This window comes from Physeter macrocephalus, chromosome 18 (genome assembly GCF_002837175.3).
Source record: "Physeter macrocephalus isolate SW-GA chromosome 18, ASM283717v5, whole genome shotgun sequence".
NCBI classification, from domain to species: Eukaryota; Metazoa; Chordata; class Mammalia; order Artiodactyla; family Physeteridae; genus Physeter; species Physeter macrocephalus.
In genome coordinates this window covers 70,810,055-70,831,664 of record NC_041231.1, presented here as the reverse complement: position 1 = coordinate 70,831,664, position 21,610 = coordinate 70,810,055, and the positions used below count along the sequence as shown (strand labels likewise).

The following is a 21,610-nucleotide window of genomic DNA, read 5'->3' as shown; positions in this document are numbered from 1 at the left end:
TGGGACAGGCCTGAGTTTGAATCTTGACTTTACCACTTTGGGTAAATTACTTATTCTCTTTAAGTGTTGAGTTCTTCATCTATAAAACAGGGTTAATAACAGTGCCTACCTCACAGGGCTGGAGTGAGGACTAGCGATAACAAAGCAGTACCTCCTTAGTGCGGTACTTGGTTCAGAGGGAGAGCTCAAATAAACATTAGCTGCTATCACTGTTGCCTTTAGAAAGGAAAGCCTGACAATTTCTGGACTTCATTCTAAGGAACTTAAGGTGCTAAATACTTTCAAGGACTGACAGCTCTAATCAAGGCAAAACCAAACACTGGTCTTGAGAATAATCATATAAACACAAATGTAACTCATAAATGTGTGCTTCAGATATTAGGTATTAAAGTAAGTTTATGACCTTCCCTGTTTCAAAGAATAAATCCCACTATCAGTCCATCTGAGTAGCTGAGGTAAAACTTCTTTAAAGGTATGCATGTATAGTTATGTATGTACATATATACACACATATACAAGGTTAGAAAAAGTTCTAGCTGCTAGGGCAACTTCACCTTTTTAAAATTTATATATATATATAAATTATATCTATAATATTAATACATATAATACAATATTATATTAGTTTCAGGTATATAACAGTGATTCAAATTTTTATAGATTATATTCCATTTAGAGTTATTTATAAAATATTGGCTGTATTTCCTGTGCTGTATAACCTATCCTTGTAGCTTATTTTATACATAGTAGTTTGTACCTCTTAATAACTTCACATTCTTAGTCATTGTATGCAGAGCAAGCAGGAGAGGCCCACTTTGAAAAGCAGCTGAGAATCTTTCTGATTTGAAAAGAAAGCTCTAGGAATTGAATTATCAACATGCCTGTTATCCCTTCCTACTTGAGCATGTAGATAAAAGAATGAAGGGAAAACAGAGTTAAGAGACCTGTCTCATGCAGAGAACAATCTTCCCTATAATAAGATAAATAAAAAGACTACCTGAATAAAGCTGTGTTGCCAACCTGATTCCCAAAAAGATTAAGGGCACCTTAGAAAGAAGTGCCCCAATCATCTCTGATGATGAAACCAGAGTTAGATTAAGTAGTTAAGCATTGGTAAAAAAGGCACCTAACCCTATCTAAGTGTTCAAATTTATTTTATATTATTTGCATATCTTCTTTTAAATATAGTACTTACTAGCATTAGACATTTTATAGGTTTGTTTGTTTTTTCTTTTTAAATGAAGACTCTTCTTTTGGTCATTAAGAAAATGGATGAATAGGAAAGGATGTTAATGGCCTTCAGTTAATACACCTCCAGCTGAAAATCATTAGATGGTAGCATACCCTGACTGCAGGCACAGAATCCTAGGAAAACACGAACTTCCTCTTGAGCGCTAAATTCATAAAACTCAAATATAAAAGTAACATGATTTTCTAAGTACAAGCCTGTAAATTATATTCTCAGTTCACAGGATTGGGTGACGTTTTATCCCAAATGTCAACATTCCGTAATAGCACATAGGCAGTCTTTGCCTTAGTAGCCCTCAAGGCACATGCAAGCATTCAGTGACACTGAAAACTGTGTTGGTGATACAGTGGCAATAAAATGAGAATGTGGCCCTCTGAATTAGATATCCCTGCACAGTCTATTTGTTCTCACCTCATGGCTTGGCATCCTGTTAATGAGATAAGCAGGGGGAGTCCCCGTCAGACGCATAATCTGCTGAAGCTGGTTAATATCTTAGATGCCTAGTCAAGGGCATTGTTAAGCATACAATGCAAAAAATAACTTTCAACTCAAGTTTTAAAAAAGGCCAAAAAGCCACCCCCAAACAAACAAATAGCCTACTTCCACCCATCCCACCCACCCCAGGCCAGAGCCCAAGGCTGCATGTGAAATCATGCTTCTGTGAATGGCATGAGAGTTAGTAGGCATGTGGCCAGTGACCGGCCGTGTGGAGAAGAAAAACTTTCTTTTGGTTTTAGCATCATCTTTAACATTAAATATTTAGGCTCCCTGGAAAGAGACTGCCCCTTGGATCCAGGATGCCAGCCAGAGAACTGTTTTCAAGTACCGATGGCCAAAACGTGTTTGCTTGTGGGGTAAATGGAGAGGATTCAGAAAATTTTGACTCAACTTTGGATATGATAAAATGTCCAATATATCCATTTAAGGTAGAGGTTACATTTCTGTGGCACAGGTTCAGGTGATTCTCCAAAATACCACCCCTCCTAAGGTAAGACCAAGGTGGTATGTGGGTTGATAAGCAGTGCCAAGTTTCAAAGACAGTAGTTAGTGATACATTTAAAATACATGCCACAAACACACAATGGTAAGTGACAGGGAGATGGGGGGAAAGTTAGAAGCTAATGGCAGAGACAAAACAGAAGTCACAAGCTGCTGACAGTATTACAGCATGCCACAATGATGTCTCCCACAAGTCTCTTCAACAGGTGAACAGACTGACTTTTGCTTAACAAACATCCTGGAGGAAGTTGGCAAAACACTCTGCAAGTATCTGACAAAGGCAGAACTATGAGGCCTTCCAAATGTATGCGCACGCAGGTAAGTTGTGCTCTAAACTTCTCTCATTTAGCTGCCCCATCAATTTTAACACAAACACTACAAGAATTGTTAGTTTTTGCTTATTAAAGTGGAGTGATGGGATTTTTAAAATCCTCAACACAATTGAATAAAAGCCTTTTCATATTCCCTTTGCTGTTATCTATTAATTCTCTCCTTCTGTTGTAGCATCATTTTCAGTAAGTATCTGAATCAAGTAATTTCACTTCTTTGTGGCTTCCCTCAATGATTTTTCCACTTTAGCTCATCCTCTGAACTCAGATTCCCTAGTGGTCAGATTACTACAAACACATGTTCAAGGCTGGCTATTAGGAAAGAGCTGGGTCCATGAGCTCCACCCTGCTGTTCATGCTCCCTGGCCCAAAGACAGAAGCCAGCAAATTCAAAAGGTGGTATGAAGTTCTTTTAACATTCTCAATAAAGTTTAGATTTACCTCTAAATAAATTACATAACAAACTACTTTGCATGCCAAGAGAAAGAACAAAAGGGGGTCAACAAGTAAACCAGCAATAGGAATACCAGCTGGGTTTTAAATGTTAAAATCCTGTCACCTTTCTCTTCTTTCTTGTGAACAATAACTTGGCCTGCACATTTTCTGTTTTTGTTGTTTTTGTCTCCTTTAGTCAAATAGGTTATTATATCCCCTTTTTGTCGGGAAGTTAGGAAGAAAATACTTCCAGAGAAAAATGTGAGAGTGAGTCAGTGAAAGGGCTTTTGCTTTCTTAATATGATTTTTTTTTGTCCTTTCACTGATTACTATAGGTATTGGGTCACCAACAAAAAAAATTCTCTCTCCTTACATCCATCGTGACCCATTTATCAGCTTTCTCATGGCACATGCTAACTTGTTCTCAGTCAGCCCATCTATTACTGCACTCTCTAACTCAGAATGTCCTATTATTTATTGACTGAATTCCATCAATCAATAAATAATGGCATCACTTCTTCACTACTATTCAGGAGTAACGAAAATAGCCATTGGCTTTCTCTGTTTACTACATTCCTCCACTAATGAATTTTTCTTTTCACTTTGAAAAGCTTTAAACCATTTTACTCACCTGGCTTTGTTATTTATGCATCATGTGTTCCACAAATCATGTGCTTCTAAGATAAACTAGTACTTGAGCAGTATTACTAACATCAAATTAATCTTGTCTACCCTTTTCAATGTTTAAATTACTTTTATGCACTAGCCATAACTATGCAGGAGAAAAAAACCACCATTTTCTTATTTCTATACTCAATACAATATTACTTAAGTTCTGTATTCTGATACTCAATTTTATTATGTCCAACTCTATACTAGAGCTTTTGAAATGTATGATGTGCCCTATATCACATAAGATAAAGACATTTCATTATTAGGTCAGGCACTTAGTGTTGTTTCTTTCTTTAAAAAAAAAAAAGATGGATTAATGACAGGTAAACACGATCATTTTACCCACACTTTTTCTTTTAGAAATTTTTGTGACTAACAGCACATACCTATAGGGCAGATGGCTGAGGGTGGGCGAGAAGACTGAGAAAGAGCTGCTAGGGGCCACCCCCAGACAGGGAATGCATTTGCTATCTCAGTCTCATGAGCACTATTCATTAATAAACAGAGTTCCTCCCCAACCCCACTCCCTTGCCCCATGTCCCCTCTATTAGCCAATCTTTCTAAGCAAATGCATTTAAGACAAAAAAAGCACCATCCTTCTAAACATCATCCCATATCTTCTTTGATTCACTCCAACCCAGCTTTCTGCATTTCATAAAGCAAAAGAAAACACCCCTTCAGGCTGACACTGTGGTTGATAACTCTGACAATGACTTTCAAAACACTGTGCAATCGTGAGATTAAAGTTTAGAACACATTATCAGAACATCTGGGATGTATGCTCAGCTCTGCCAAGTGACTCAGTGCATGACTTGGGCAAGTCACAGTCTTTCTGTGCTTTTGCTTCCTCATCTTAAATGAAACAAATTAAAAGCCTGCCTCTGGCTACCCAGCAGTCTTTCCAATTGGGCAAAGGGACCCCTTCAGTCAGAAACGCTGGGAGGAGAATCCAGAAACGCACAACTGGAACTTGGCTCCACAGCTCTTTTTCCCTTTTATCCAACTGCCTGGCAGCAGACAGAAGGGAAAGGGGAGAAAGACTGGGCTTTCATGATTTCTCTCAGGCCTCTGGCCCAAGAAAATGACCAACAGCAGGAAATGAGAGCCAAAGTAAGCCAGAGTCACATTCCCATGGCTTCTCTCTAAATGCCTGCTTAGAAGCAGGAAGGCATTAGCTCCAAAGCATTTTCTCAGGTTACTCAAACTTGTAATTACAAAGGCAGGCTGTGGGAGAAGGATTTACAACCCTACTCCTGTGTATCTGAGGTGTCAGGAGTAGGGCTGTTACCTCTGATGGTCTGGAGACTGGGTAGAGAGGGACCCCTGTGGGGAACAGACACCTTACACAAGATGTGCGAATTGTCTATTCTAAAATAATAAAAAGAAAGTAACTTCTGGAAAAGGGCAAGATAGTGCAGACAATGAACATTTCATTCTTTTAGTGATAAAGCTAGACTAATACATGGTGAGGCTCATGCTCTGAGGATAAACACTAACCAAAAAGTGAAAGGAGCCCTTGAGTATATGTAACACTTTGAGAAAGATGAAGTCAGGGCTGGAGAATGGAGACACAAATTTTCCATTAATCTCTTGGAATGAATTAGAATCTCAAATCTCATTTACTGGCATACTACTGCCCAATACAAGCTCCTATGCTCTAGTATTACATACCCAGATAGAGAGAAAACAAAACACACTCATGCATGTGAGCAGGCAGGTACACACACACACACACACACACACACACACACACACACACACACACCCTTCATCTCGGAAGTCGGCACACAAAGGGCATATCTGCTTACAAACATACCCGGGTCAAAGTACAGACTGACATAAGGAAAGTGGCAGAGGCTCCCAACAGGGCAGATTATTACAATCAAAGCAACAACTCACAGACTCTGAGGAGATTTTCTTCAAAAGCTCAGCCCCTGGGGTTCCAACGAGTCTTAAAATGAGCTTCAACTGATCAATATCTAATGGTGGACTATAAAGGAAAATGTTGGGACAAAATAAAAATGAAAAACAAACAACAAACAAAACAAAACAAACAAAATACCCCAATAACAAAAATTTAAAACCCCAAACCAAGTCAAAATGGTGAATTCATCTAGGTCAAGCCTTCTGCAGGATGGTCACTTCAAGTAGAACATGCCCCTCCTGTACAAAGATTCAAAATGCGACCACACACATATCCAACTTATATTCATTTTATGCTTCTGTCAACATCCCCTATCAGTAAAGTGAAGCGACTATAGCTGGGTACTTAGATGCCAAAGACAGCATGTGAAAACACATCCTAAAGCACCACTCAGTCCATATGCTCAGCCCACACCTACCTCCTTACCTTCCACCAAAGCACCAGTAGCCAGTCAAGCAAAGAGCACCTGTCAGCAGAAGGCCACAGAGAAGAAAGAAGCAGAGAGCATAGGAGCTAGGGATGTACAAGCCTACCTGTGAATATTCCCCTAAGGCTTGATCTAAGGAGCCTGTAATACGACAGGGGCCTGGGAACCTCCCGGGGCCTAACCACTTGAGATGTCCTCCAGAAAACCTCTCTGTCCACACTGACTATGGTAAGCAGAGAACTGTGAGTGATAGTCAGACAGCAGAGGGCCCCACCACCTCACTGCATCTGCACAGCCTTCTGGAGCGCCCTAATAACATAGAGCATATGAGGCTTCAACTTTATAAATGCATTAACAAACCTCACGCATCCCCAGAGCTCTAAATAATAGGCCACAATGCCCAGACCTTTATTGTGGCAGCCAACTCTTCTATGCATATTCACTATGTATGTACATGTATTGACCAGAAGACAGAGACTTTCCATTTGTTCTTACGGCTTTTAGCCTTGCCTAAAAAGCTAAAAGGAGAGAAAAAAAAATCTTATAAAATAGCTTTCAATATTCTCTATGAAAATGTGAATAGTTTATCCATGTCTATATTGACATTCAGAGGGAAAAGGAGGAGAGGATGACTATCTTCTGATTCCTGTCAAAAAAACCCCTGTCATGTTTTTTTCATGATTAGATCCTTCTCAACTTCAGGTGTCAGCTTGAACTTCACCTCCTCAGAGAGGCTTCCCCCAACACTCTATGGAAGAAGCACTGCCCTCCCTGTTATTCTCCATCCCAGCACAGTGCTTGACAACGTCACAGTGCTCGTCACAATCTATAATTGCTTAGTTTGCTTATTGTCTGTCACCTCTACTGATCTATGAGGAGAGGGGCTGCTCTGCCTGTTCACCACTTATCCCCAGTGCTTAGCCTAACATCTGCTACATGGTGGGCACTCAAAATATTTAAGAAGGTACAGCAGGATGGAGAGGAGAGAGAATGCAAGAAACTATTTCTGTTTATGATTATACATATGAAGGCAGTACAGTGTTACTTAAAAATAATGGCCTCTGCAAGCCATAGTTGCCTGAGTTACAGGAATTGGTTATGCAATAATATCCTGCCCCATTCTCTTTTTTTCTCCAGATATGAAATTGGCTTAAACACAACAAAATTCTAGACAGGAGTCAGCAAACCCCAATCTGCTGCCTGTTTTGAAAATAAAGTTGTATTGGAACACAGCCATGCTCATTGTTTATGTATTGTCTATGGCTGCTTTCAACTTACACAGCAGAATTGAGTGGTTACAACAGAAACCGTATGGTTCCCAAAGCCTAAAATATTTACTATGTGGCCCTTTAAGAAAAGGTTTGCAGAACCCCATCGTAGACTCAAACAATTTATGTTCTATACAAAATAAATTAAAAGCAAGTCCCCTCACAGAAGTTACTTCTGAATTAAGAATAGTAGAGAATAACACTGTAAATCAACTATACTCCAATATAAAATAAAAATTTAAAAAATAGTAGAAAATTTTGTCCTCTGCAAATGGCAAAAATCAATGTGTTCTGGAGGCTAAAATTTCAATACTGATTTCTTAATTCAAGGTGTTGTCAAGAAAACAATTTTAAAGCATACATAAATGGGGATGGAGCAGGCAGCGGGGACAGATACCATCTTGCTCTAAAATAATCAAATTAACTGTATTACAACAGAATTTAGTATAGGATCCTCTTTGCTCATTTGAAATGATTCAGTTTACAAAAATTTAGTTCCCTCACATTCTTAAGGAATGAATTTAAAGGGGTAGCTATCGCACAAGATAAAGTATATCACATATGAGAAAAAAAGCTGGACTACCTGAATTCTCAAACAGGTAGTTTTACAAAAAAATGCATCAAAACTGATCTCTAGAAATAATACTAGTGAGATTGGCACTCTTATATAAAAGACTTCTGACTACTGAAAATGAGAATCAAGTTTTACACTCCCTCTGAGGAAGACTCTGGGCAGTTTCTCAAGTGTCGTAACTTCACCCCAACATACCTGAAAAGTATGCCACTTCCACTGGTCACAGTGGTTATGACAACAATGACTTGGGGGACCCCATGTCGTTCTCCTGCCTCAGCCAGTATGAAACAACCTCAGGCCTGAAGAATAAAGCCCCAATTCCTCAGCCTCAAATTCATGGCCTTCCCTGATTTGGCATCAAGACTCTTTTCTGACTCTCCCTCAAACTATTATTCCTTAATGCACTCAGTGCTTCAACTCACACCAAATATTCCAGGCACTTTTTTTTTTTTTTTTTGTGGTACGTGGGCCTCTCACTGTTGTGGCCTTTTCCGTTGCGGGGCACAGGCTCCGGACGCACAGGCTCAGCAGCCATGGCTCACGGGCCCAGCCGCTCCGCGGCATGTGGGATCTTCCCGGACCGGGGCACGAACCCTTGTCCCCTGCATCGGCAGGCGGACTCCCAACCACTGCGCCACCAGAGAAGCCCTCCAGGCACTTTTAAGCTTCCAGCTTCTTATTTCTCCAAGCCATAAACAGGAATACCCTCCATCCTCCCCTCCTACCAAACCTTTTCTTTCCCTATTTACTCTTCAAAGTCCTGCTCAAACAAGAACTCTGCCATGAAGTCTTCCTGGATATCCTGAGTTTGAATTAATTTCTGCTTCTTCTCAGTAACTTATTTATACATCTATTATAGTATTCTTATCACTACACCTTGTTTTATAAGCAGAGAGCAGACATTTGTTCAAGTGACTCCTATAACTCACTCTCTGCTGAGTATGATCATTCTGGTTTGGAAGACAGGTACCATCTTACCTCCAGCACTTTCCACTGAGTAGCTCAATAAATATTAACTTGAAAAGACTTCCTGTAATATGCTTTCCAACTCAGCTCCACCCCTCTGTCTTGCCCTGAGAAATCTAGAATGACCATACTCTAATGGAAAGTCTATATACAAAAAAAAAGTCAAGAAAAGTTGCTTCATTTCATATGCAAACGCCCCATCGGAAGTGTTTACACCATAAAGAGTATACAAATACAGTGTGATGAGTGTGTAAGGGGTATGGACAAAGAGCTGGTACAGCATGACAGCCAATACTTAGGAGATTAGTAAACACACAATGCAAAATAAAAATCTACTTAGTAGCTAAAAGCACTTGCATGAAGGAAGTCAAAGCATGCAAACCTCATAGGAAATCACCATAGGTTCTCCAAGAGCTGGCAAATCCATTGAAATACAGGTCAGTCTTCCAATAATACCAGCTACTGTAAGGCCACTACAATTTGTCCAGGCAGTTAAGGCCAGAAGGAGCTTCAAGTAGCTATATAAGCAGAGCAAAGCAAAATATACCACATTATGACAATTATTTCCACAGCAAGCCATCCTTCTTAACAGGTTTAACCCATTTTTCCCTAGATAGCAGATATTTTTACTGTTAGTCAAAAATGTGTTTTAATTGTAATAATCACAATGTCAAAATTTAAATCATAAATCTCCTGATTTTTCCTAAAACAACTTAGGCTTAAGGTTACTCTTTAGACTAGGTCCTCTGTAACAAAAGTACAAAAGTAAAAGGTGGCCAGAATGAAAAGGCAAGGAAAAAAACTTAAGGGTAATGGGGTATTTAGAGGGAAAGTAAAAGAGGGATATTCTATTCACTTCTAAATGTCCTAGGCAACTCCTAGGAAACCTCTGCAGGCTGGAGAGTTGAAGATGAATAAGAGGACCATTTGCAGAACCTACATGCGACTACTGCTGCTTATGAGCTGCAGTTTTCAAAAAAAAAAATAAATCCATATGAGGCAAAGCTGGAGCAAAGACCTGTGGAAATTCCCTGGTGACAGACAGGTGGACTAGAATGGGACTTAGCTTACTTCCTTCTCTTCTTGGTCATCAAAATAGGCATTTTCACTGTCATACAAGGAAAAATTTTTAAGGTACTTTAGATTTGTGGACAAGCCTGAGAGTTCTAGCCTTTTCAAATGGGGAAATATTTTCTTAAGTTAGAAAAGAAAAGGCAAATAACCTAATAAAATATTTTTCTTCTTCAACATTTATTAGGACACTTGCTTTTAGTGTCTGAAGTACAACTGTTTTTTTTAAAATGAGAGACTGTTTGAAACCAATGTCTGAAAGAAAGGGGTAGATGTGACAGGAAGGGGTATACCAGAACTTTTGACTCTACTGGCAATGTTTTATCTCATAATCTGGGTCATATAAACATAGGTGTTCATTTATTATTCCTTGTCTTTTTGTATGTCTGAAGTGGTTCATAAAATGTTTGAAAAAAATCAAAAGAAGAAATAAAGCAGAATTAAGGAGCCAGTAAACACTAATAAAATTCATATAAAGTAGGGCAGCAAGCTGATGGCAGGAGCCTCATTATCTTCTAGTTAATGTCGAAGTTAATGATAATGTCTAGTTAATGTCTAGTTACCATTTCGATTAAAATGAAAGAAGGAAAGAAAAGTTTTACACGTGAATGAAATTCATTTGATTACCTAGAAAAGAAAAACAATAGTAAGCCAAGCCTGAGCTGTCTGGAAGAAAACAGTATTTGACGTGCAACAGGGCTAGGAAACTCATTGTCTCTCTTCCTTAGGTTGCAGACTGTCAAGCATTAGTAGTTATATTTTCTAATTGGCTTACTCTTTTCAGAGTAGGCCATGGTTTTTGAGTAAGTAATGGTTTTTGAAATAAGTTAGCACCATACCTGAAGACACATTCTGTGTCCCCACTCTCTTCTAATATACAGTTCTCTCAGGTGTGTCCACTTGATATATATATACCCAGTCAACTAGACTTATGAGGAAGGGCTCCATTCTTAAAAAAAAAAAAAAAAAAAAGTACTATTTTTGAGCTAGTTGGAAGGGTTTTGCAAAGTCACAAATGAGAATAATTTCTAACCTAAAAACATAATTAGCTTTAATACAAAAATTAGTATATCTTATATCTTTAGGGGTACTCCAGGGATTATTAACAACTAGTAACAAAAGATTCTCTCAAGAAGACTAATTGCAAAAAAAAATGAGAAAAAGGTATTATAGGAAGATGATTTGTCAAGATCTAAAACTGCATAGTCCAATACAATACCAATAATCACGTGATTAAATTTAAATGTAATCTAAAGAAAATTTAAAATTCAGATAAATACACTCATAAAACTATGAGTTTTATGAAACTATAAAACTATTCAGAAGAGAACTCCCTGCCACGATAAAGAGTATTTATGAAAAATGCAGAGCTAAATTATACTCAAGGCTTAAAGATAAGAGCAAGAGAAAGCTGCCCACTTTCACCACTGCTACTCAACATTATACTGGAAGTTCTAGTCAGAGCAATTAGAAATGAGAAAAAAAAAAGCATCTAAATTGGAAAGGACGAAGTAAAACTATCTCTATTTGCAGATGCCATGATCCTACATATAGAAAATACCAAAGAATCCACAAGAAAGCTACTAGAGCTCTCAGCTTTCAGCTATGCAAAGTTGCAGGCTACAAGATCAACAAACAAAAATCAGTCGTGTTTCTACACACCAACAACGAACAAACCAAAAAGGAAATTCAGAAAGTAATTCTATTTAAAATAGCATCTTAAAGATGCTAGGAAAATACCTAAGAATAACTTTAACCAAGAAAGTGAAAAACTTGTCCACTGAAAATTATAAAACATTGCTGAAAGAAATGAAAGGAGACCTAAATAAGTGGAACGACATCTCATATTCATGAATAGGAAGACTTAATATTGTTAAGATGTCAATATTACCCAAAGTGATCTAAAAATACAACACAGTCGTGAGCAAAACTTCAACAGCCTTCTTTGCAGAAATGGAAAAGCCAATCCTCAATTTCATATGGAATTATAAGGGAGCCCAAAGAGAAAAAAAAAATCTTGAAAATGAGAGCAAAGTTGAAGGACTTAACACTTCTTGATTTCAAAACTTACTATAAAGCTAGAGTAATCAAAACAGTGTGGTACTGCTATAAGGATAGACATATAGACCAATGGAATAGAACTGATCTTTGACAGAAGTGCCAAACCCATTCAGTGGGAGAGGATAGTCTCTTCAATAAATGGTACTAGGACAACTGAATTTCCACATGCAAAAGTATAAAGTTGGACCCCTACCTCACATCATATACAAAAATTAACTCAAAATGGATCAAAGACCTAAGTATAAGAGGTACACCCATAAAACCCTTAGTAGAAAATACAGTAAATCTTCATAATCTTGAATTTGGTAATACATTCTTAGAAATGACACTAAAAGCATGAACAACAAAAGAAAAAAAATAGATAAATTGGAACTTCATCAAAATTAAAACTTTTGTAAATCAAAGGACATTATCAAAAAAGTGAATAGACAGCCCACAGATGGGAGAAAATATCTGCAAATCATATATCTGGTGAAGGCTCAATATCCAAAATATATAAAGAACTCCTAAAACTCAACAACAAAAAGACAACCCAATTAAAAGATGGGTAAAGGTCTCAAACAGATATTTCTACAAAGAAGACATACAAACGGCCAGTAAACACAGGGAGATACTCAACATTATTAGTCATTAACGAAATGCAAATCAAAACCACAAAAAGATACCACTTCATACCCACTAGGATGGCTATAATTTAAAAAAGAAGAAGGATAGGAGGAAGGGAAGGAGAAAGGAAGGAAGAAATGTTGGTGAAGATGTGGAGAAATTGCTCATACATCACTGGTGGGCATGTAAAATGGTGAAACTGCTTGGGAAACAATGACTGCTCCTCAAAAAGTTAAATACAGAATTACCACATGACTCAACAATTCCACTCCTAGATATATATCCAACAGAAGTGAAAGCAAGGACTCAAAGAGATACTTGTATGTCAGTGTTCACTGAAGCACTATTCAAAATAGCCAAAAGGTGGAAACAACCCAAGTGTCTATGAAAAGATGAATGGATAAACAAAATATGGTATAGCTCTACAATGGAATAGTATTCAGCCATAAAAAGGAATGAAGTTATGATCCATGCTACAATATAGATGAACCTAGAAAACATGCTAAGTGAAATAATTCAGACAAAAAAGGACAAATATTGTGTGGTTCCACTTAATATTAAATATTTAGAATAAGCAAATTCATAGAGACAGAAAGTAGAAGAGAGGTAACCACAGGCTGTGGGAGGGAAGAATGGGGAGTTTTTGTTTAACGGGTACAATTTCTGTTGGGGTGATGAAAATGTTTTGGACATAGTGGTGGTGGGTGCACAATTTTATGAATATAATTAGTGCCACTGGACTGTATACTTTAAAAGGGTTAAAATGGTAAATTTCATGTTATGTTTATTTTACCACAATAAAAAAAAAGTTAAAATGGCAAATTTTATGTTTATATGCTTAACCACAAAAATATTTTTAATTCACTTTCTAAGTTTCACTGGCCACATTTTTTTTTTTTTTTATCCACATGTGGCTGGTAGCTACCAACAGCCATATTGGAGTGGCCTCTCCCGTTGCGGAGCACAGGCTCCGGACGCGCAGGCTCAGCGCACTGGCCACATTTTAAGCGCTCAATATCCACATGTGGCTGGTAGCTACCAACAGCCATATTGGACAGTACATACATAATCCATTTGTAAGCCTACAGAAAGTTCTACTAGATAGTTCTTATCTAGAAGCTAAAACTGTCAGTTCCAAATGCAAGATAAATAATAACTGAGGAAAATAGGGAGAAAACTGTGCACTCAAATAAAGAGCATAGTCTAGAGGTTGCCTCAGCATTCAGCTGCATCTTAAAATCATAAATAAGCAGTAGATACATGCTTTTCTGGGCAACAGAAGAGTGTGTGGGGCCAGCACATTCTGCAAAGGTTTCAAGAAAATGAGTTTCAGAAATTAGGAGAACAGGCAACAAACAGAATACTGGAAAGAAACTAATACCTGAGTCAGATCAGAGGTTTGTATTTATCTTTTCTGGGTTCTTAGTTTCCTTATCTATAAAAACAGAGGATTCAACTAGATGTTTTCTAACATCTTTCTAGGTCCCCAAGTGGATAATTCTAGATTCTTAATTTTTCTGATCTCATTGGTACCTTTAAGTAACTTTTTCAGGGTAAGCCTGAAAGATTAAAACTAAAATCCAACCGGGGTAAACTCTAGTTTTACTCAACACTGGCTGCACACTAGAATTAACTGGGAATTTGAAAAAGTAATAGAAAACACTTTCCTCTCTGTTTGTCAGGCAACCAAAGCTATATCCACACAGATGGCAACTGACAAGAAAGGAGTTATGTATATTACAAATGCAATCCTCTGAATTTGAATGTTCTGATCCAGGAGAACATCTGTCTGAAGGAGCCAAGTAGGGAAGAAACAGTGTACTACTAAAATAAGAATTTTGAAATGAATTCTCATATATTAAAAAGAGAGGGCTTCCCTGGTGGCGCAGTGGTTGAGAGTCCGCCTGCCAATGCAGGGGATACAGGTTCGTGCCCCAGTCTGGGAAGATCCCACATGCCGCGGAGCGGCTGGGCCCTTGAGCCATGGCCGCTGAGCCTGCACGTCCGGAGCCTGTGCTCCGCAACGGTAGAGGCCACAACAGTGAGAGGCCCGCGTACAGCAAAAAAAGAGAATCTCCTAGTAAAAAGTTTAAATGCTAGGTTTTCTACCTAAAGTTCATAGAAGCAAAAGAAGTATGCATAAAAGGGAAGACTTCTAGGGCTTCCCTGGTGGTGCAGTGGTTAAGAATCCACCTACCAGTGCAGGGGACACGGGTTTGAGCCCTGGTCCGGGAAGATCCCACATGCTGCGGAGCAACTAAGCCTGTACGCCACAATTACTGAGCCTGCGCTCGAGCCCGCGAGCCACAACTACTGAAGCCCACACGCCTAGAGCCCATGCTCTCCAACAAGAGAAGCCACTGCAGTGAGAAGCCCTCTCACTGCAATGAAGAGTAGCCCCCCTGCTCACCGCAACTAGAAAAAGCCCGTGCGCAGCAATGAAGACCCAATGCAGCCAAAAATAAATAAATAAAATTTATTTAAAAAAAAAAAAGAGAGATGACTTCTTAGAGGCTGAAAGTTAGCATTTTAAAAGGGTCAAGCCATCAGTAGGCAGCTGTCCTTCAGATAGGACCATAGGACACACACAACTGCTTTGAAACCTTTCTACCAGTAGCCTGCCAAGGGGATCCATCCTTTACTACCTGTTACAGAATTTAAATAAAACAAAAAACTAGCCTTTAAATGATTCACAAGTAGACAATAAAGTGGGAAGATGAAGGGAGAAACTGCTTCCCAAAGATCACTGATGAAGATGATGGCTAACATCTATTGGCGGGCTCTGTTCTAAGTACGTTCCAGATTTCATCTCACTGAATTCTCACAACCACCTTATGAGGTATGTACTATTATCAGTATTTTATAGTTAAGGAAACCGAGAGACAGAGGTTAGACAACTTGCTCAAAGTCACAGAGCTGGGAGTAAATAAGAGCTAAGTAAGATCTCAACCCTGTTAAGTCTGATTCCAGAGCATGTGCTCTTAACCAGTATGCTCTACTGTCTGTCTCTCTCTACCACTTTGTGTGTCTATGTAGGTATCAGTGTCCACGACTGACTGTAGATGGAGATACAGATAGAAAGAAGAGGAAGAAGAGGGGGAACAGAGGAGAGCATCAGAGCAGTGTGCTTGGGAGGACAGACTAAAGAATGGGACTCTAAGGTATGTACCTGAGGAAAAGGAAAATTCAAATTTTCCCTAATTCTCTTAGCTTGGACTATAATGCATATATCAAATTTCTAAGAAACAAGTATAAGGTAAATGAAGCAAAGGACAAAGGAGAAACACTAGGTATTAAAATTAGAATCTGGGGATGAGGAGGAATAAGGTGAGCTATATAAGGAGACTATACTCTGTATCAATCCAGTAACATTCAGACGGAAATAAATGGCTGAGGGAAGAGGTTTTTCAGTTCATTAGGAAAGTACACTCTAGCAGAAGATAGAATATGTGGATCGATAACATGAACATCACAGTCACCATAGAAGTATTATCCCAACTGTAAGCCAGTGAACTGACAATCTGGTTTACAAACTCAATGAGTTTGCTTAGGTGAGGTGCTAAAACAGCTTTTAGGTCTCTAACCGTGATAGAACACAGGCAATTGCAGCATCTCTAAAAGCTCAACCAAACCCACGGAGGGCTAGTCAAATGAATTTTACAAAAATCTTCAAACCTAATTCTAGACATGTATTTCAAAATTCTTTTTTGCATAAACATCTTCCCCAAGTGGAACTGATGGGAGTTACAACAAATCACATTTTGATGATATTATTACTAAACTGTGAAATGGGCATGCAGCAGACAGGAAAGGGGCTAAAATAAAGGGGCCGTGATAAACAATAAACTAGACAATAACTCTGGAAGTAAATTAAGGTTTGGCTACAATCTCGGATAAAAGTAAAGTCATGCTGAGGGGATAAAAAGGCACACGACAGGGTGACCTTATCTCCTTGCCTTTATTATTTGTTGTTAGACAACAAACAAAACGAGTCAGCAGGTGTATCATTACGAGGACCAAATAGAGCCTTTTTAATATGTAAATCAAACATACAAGCAAGATATCCCCGATTTATAAATGGTTATCTTGTGTTCATTGAGCGCTGGTACAACGAAGACTAAACCAGTCATTGAGATCTAGAACTTCTCACCAATACACTCAGGTTGCAGAAGGGCTGTGGGAAGATTAATAAGGAACTTGCTGCAAAAAAGATGACATATGAAAGATTTAAAGGGCTTTCCAGATAATGAGGAATTTTTGCAACTCTCAAAATAAATTGAAGCCTCTTTCTTGGCAAGGCAAGATACTCAGCAAGAGGGCAGATCTCACAAAGCATATCTGGACTATAAAAGCAAGTAACTGAAGGCCCTTCCTAGAGATAGGTAAAAGTAATATACTACCATGGACACCAAAATACAGACAAGAAACAAGAACCCAAAACTTTTTAAAGGATACGGTCTGTACCAGGAAACAATGTTCTTCCAGTCAACAGCTCGGCCATTATGCATCCCACTGACCAAATATCAACTGGCAAAATTAAAGAGAAATAAAAGTAATACAATGTCACTATTATCATACTTGGCTACAAATGGAACTATAGTTAAGGGGTGAAATACTCAAATTAATATTTAAGACATCCGAGGTTCAACAATCATACTCGTTTTTATAGAAATAAATAAGCCAAGACCCTTACCACATTAAAGGGCTTCATGGGTGGGCTAAGTCAAAACATAGTTATGGCAAGACAAATAAGCTGTTCACAAAGGGGCAAAGGTTTCTTACTGGTAGAAATGATGGATTCTCCCAAGTAATATTGAGAGGTTAATATTATGAACCCAATGTCTTCAGGCAGAAGTACTCAGAGAATATGCTGAAAATATAAATAAGTAAAAAGCCAATTGCTAAATCACGAAGTTTGAAAAACCCCACTTTCTCTATCTGAGCAACTGAAATATTTTTCTATTCGTGGACTTAAAATGATCACTGAGGAAAGAAAAAAAATGTTTCTTCCTACTCCTGCCATCTCCACTTCTGAGAACCCCAAATACACACAACATAGTATTAATAAGGCCCTAAATACAAGTGCAAGTAGTACCTGTCTGGTTGTAATGCATCCAGTTCAGCATGATCTCAGGAGCCCTGTACCACCTAGTGGCTACATAACCTGTCATCTCATCATCTGTATGTCGAGCCAGTCCAAAATCCAAGATCTAAGGGAGAGAAGATAAATCAGGCACTGGAACAAACTCCTAAGGCTTGTAAAGCAGGAGGGAAAAAACTCCAGTGCCTTATAAAAAGTGAGAACAATATAGCACTTTCATAAACATATTTCCTGGTCCATGCTTAGAATGCATGGGGAACACAGCAAGAACTTAAAAAAAATGAAATTACAAAAAGCAAAACAAAAATGCCATTGCTAGGCATTTATCCAAGAGCAATGAAAATATATGTGCCACAGAAAGGCTTGCACATGAAAATTCATAACAGCTTTACACAGCCCTGAAATGGAATTGAAGCACATGTCTATCAGTAGGTGGATGGATAAATAAATTGTGGTATAATCATAAAATGGATCTACTCAGCAACAAAAAGGAATGAACTACTGATACACACAATACAGATGGATCTCAATAATAATATACTAAGCAAAAGTCAGACACACATAGAAAAATACTGTATGATTCTACTTGTATGAAACTCCAGAAAAGATAAATCTATTCTATAGTGTCAGAAAGCAGATCAGTTGTTGTCTGAAGCCAGGGTTAGGGGTAGAGGTGTGGAGACTGGCTAGGAAGGGGACACAAGGGAACTTTCTGGAGTGATGGACATGTTCTTTATCATAACTGTGTTGGTGGTTACATAGCTATATAAGTTTGTCAAATGTACACTTAAAGTGATGCATTTTATTGTAAATTATGTTTCCAAAAATTTGAGTAAAAAAAGAAATGAAACAAAAAATTCCAGAGTTGCTTGCTCTTTATAGATTATTTATCTCTTATTTGAATTATTTTGAATAAGTGTGTTTCTGCCATTTTTTTCTCTTAGAAACCCATAAAATCTAATAATTACTCTTGAAGAGGACTGCTTACTTGATATTCACACTATAATTCTCCTTTATTGTAACTAATATATTAAATTTCAATTTAACTTTATTTTAGAATGAAAACAAGACACCTGATGCTACCTTCAATATCACTTAAACTAAAGCTTACTATATCTCTGGTTTAAATTTCAGTCTAATGATATTCCTAAGGACAATAAGAATTTTCAGATTAAAAGTCATGGCTTTATAAACACATTCCCTATATAAATTTGCCTGGTTAGTTAAACATATAGTTACAAGGTGAAACAATTACCACTGTCACTTCATCCTACCTTCAGCTCACAGTCTTCATTCACAGCTAGATTACTAGGTTTTAGGTCCTAGGAAGCAAGTAAGAGAGAACAGGATCAACTTTATGACACATGGTAAATTCTCTCCCTAAAGGTAATGATGAAGAGCTAAACATAAAAGACTTCATCTAGGGCTTCCCTGGTGGCGCAGTGGTTAAGAATCCTCCTGCCAATGCAGGGTACATGGGTTCGAGCCCTGGTCCAGAAAGATCCCACATGCCGCAGAGCAACTAAGCCCGTGCGCCACAACTACTGAGCCTGTGCTCTAGAGCTGGCGAGCCACAACTACTGAGCCCACGTGCCACAACTACTGAAGCCCGCACGCCTAGAGCCTATGCTCCACAATGAGAAGCCCGTGCACCACAACAAAGAGTAGCCCCCGCTCACCACAACTAGAGAAAGCCCGTCTGCAGCAACGAAGACCCAACGCAGCCAAAAATAAACAAATAAATTTTAAAAAAAGACTTCATCTAGCTATAAACAATCTCCATTCTATAGTCACTACCTCATTAGCCTTAAATAGGTAAAAACTATATATCTTCGTTCTTTAGTTAAACCTAGAGCAAAGTTGCAATCACTCAATATTTCAATGGCTAAAATAAGCTTAGATTAGGATCTTGCCAGTCTCCCCACTCACCAGCACCCCAATAATTTAATCAAAAGACAATACCTACCCTGTGAATTATGTCGGCTGAATGTATATACTGTGAAAAAGCAAAAAATCAGTTAGTTATGTCCAGCCTCCTACTGTCATATTATATGACATATTTGAAGTACATTTTTATGAGTCAATAAGAAATGCTAGTATTAACAGCAGGATTAGAAATCAGAACAAGTAATTATCAGTAGTCTGTACATTTATCATAACTATTATTTCCATACCATCAACTCTGTTCACAGAGCTGGAGTATGAGTGAAATGGAACTGTCAACCTGTTTCCTGGTGGGTGCTCTGGAGCACAATAAGGACTCAAAGATGCTAAATATTAAAGGTGGTTTAATTTAAAAACTGCCCCTGCCACAAATAAATTAGTCTTCTTGAGGATGTTTTCAAAGTTTCAACATGACACTGACCAGATATTAGATTACATCAAGAAATTATTATTATTGTTTAGATGTAATAATGAAGAGTCTTTAACTCTCAGACATGCCTACAGAAGTATTGATGGGTGGAGTGATATGATGTCTAGACTTGCCTTAAAATAATCCAGGGTTTGGGGGAATACAAAAGAAACAAGATTAACCATATGTTGGTAATTGTGGTCGCTGAGTAAACACAGGGGTTCATTATACTATGATTGTACTTGTGATTTCTGTATTTGAAATTTTCCATAAGAAAAGTTTTGTTTGTTTTCCCTTAAGCCTTAAATAGAAGGGAGAGAGGGAGACAGAGAATTCATTCCTCAAAATTATTACTAATACTGTGTGTACCTTGAGACCTCGGAGAATCTGGTAGATAAGGAATTGAACGTGGTCATCCGTAAGCTTCTGACATTTCACAATGTTGTTCAGATCTGCCCCCATGAGATGGGTCACCAGGTACCTAGAAATTAATGGACAGTTACACAATAATCCAGAACCCTAAGAAAGCTCTGATCTTCATAAGACTATTAGAAGTCCACTCAGTAAGTACTGCAGTAACAGCTAAAAGCTTACTAGCTACTCACGCGCGGCTTATTTTCAACATCACTATTCTAACTTTACTACCTCTCGTCTATTTTTCCGAGAATTTTTTTTTTTTTTTTGCGGTACGCGGGCCTCTCACTGTTGTGGCCTCTCCCGTTGCGGAGCGCAGGCTCCGGATGCACAGGCTCAGCGACCATGGCTCACGGGCCTAGCCGCTCTGCGGCATGTAGGATCTTCCCGGACCGGGTCACAAACCCGTGTCCCCTGCATCGGCAGGCGGACTCTCAACCACTGCGCCACCAGGGAAGCCCTGAAAATTTTTTATACTAGTTCCTACTTGTCATCTTTTCCTAGGTTCTCTAAAGAAAAGAAAAAAAAAACAAAAATGGAGATTCAAATGGTATATGTGTTAGTATCATTTTTCTTAAAAATGATATTATTGCATGAGAAATACACAGTATAACTAAATGCATGGCCATATTTTAAAATCCGCCACTACATTTTTCACCTCATTATATATCCTCCAAGTTGTAGGGTCTAAAATAGGAGTATCACTACCAAATGTAAATTAGATAGCTAGTGGGAAGCTGCCGCATAGCACAGGGAGATCACCTCTGTGCTTTGTGACCACCGAGAAGGGTGGGATAGGGAGGGTGGGAGGGAGGGAGACGCAAGAGCAAAGAGATATGGGAACATATGTATATGTATAACTGATTCACTTTGTTGTAAAGGAGAAACTAACAAACTATTGTAAAACAGTTATACTCCAATAAAGATGTTAAAAAAATTAAAAATAAAATAAATAAAATAAAATAGGAGTATCTTCAAATGAACTTATTTACAAAACAGAAGCAGACTCACAGACATAGAAAACAAATTTATGATTACCATGGGGGGGAGGGATAATTAGGAGTTTTGGATTAGTGATTCAGAAATATATGTATATAAATAAACAGAATACTGCTGTACAGTATTCTGCTGTTCACCAGAAACTAACACAACATTGTAAAT

General features: G+C 38.3%; 1 protein-coding gene across 4 annotated transcripts in view; it reads right to left on the bottom strand.

The window, feature by feature from the left end:
* The window catches only part of MAPK14 (mitogen-activated protein kinase 14), a 77,971-nt gene that overhangs the window by 9,891 nt on the left and 46,470 nt on the right, over positions 1-21,610 (bottom strand). For 3 of the 4 annotated variants that reach the window (XR_002891461.2, XM_024121766.2, XM_024121762.3), the window contains exons 4-9: positions 20,405-20,516; positions 19,649-19,678; positions 18,957-19,004; positions 17,677-17,791; positions 17,037-17,108; positions 5,584-5,663 (exon numbers count right to left, since the gene is read on the bottom strand). Coding sequence is in view for 3 of the 4 variants with exons in the window: in XM_024121766.2 (XP_023977534.1) it covers positions 5,584-5,663; positions 17,037-17,108; positions 17,677-17,791; positions 18,957-19,004; positions 19,649-19,678; positions 20,405-20,516 (457 nt within the window). In the remaining variant the exon portion in view is untranslated. Of the gene's footprint in view, positions 1-1,660; positions 1,741-5,583; positions 5,664-17,036; positions 17,109-17,676; positions 17,792-18,956; positions 19,005-19,648; positions 19,679-20,404; positions 20,517-21,610 lie in introns of all 4 variants that reach the window. The other variant, XM_024121763.1, reaches the window with a different exon arrangement.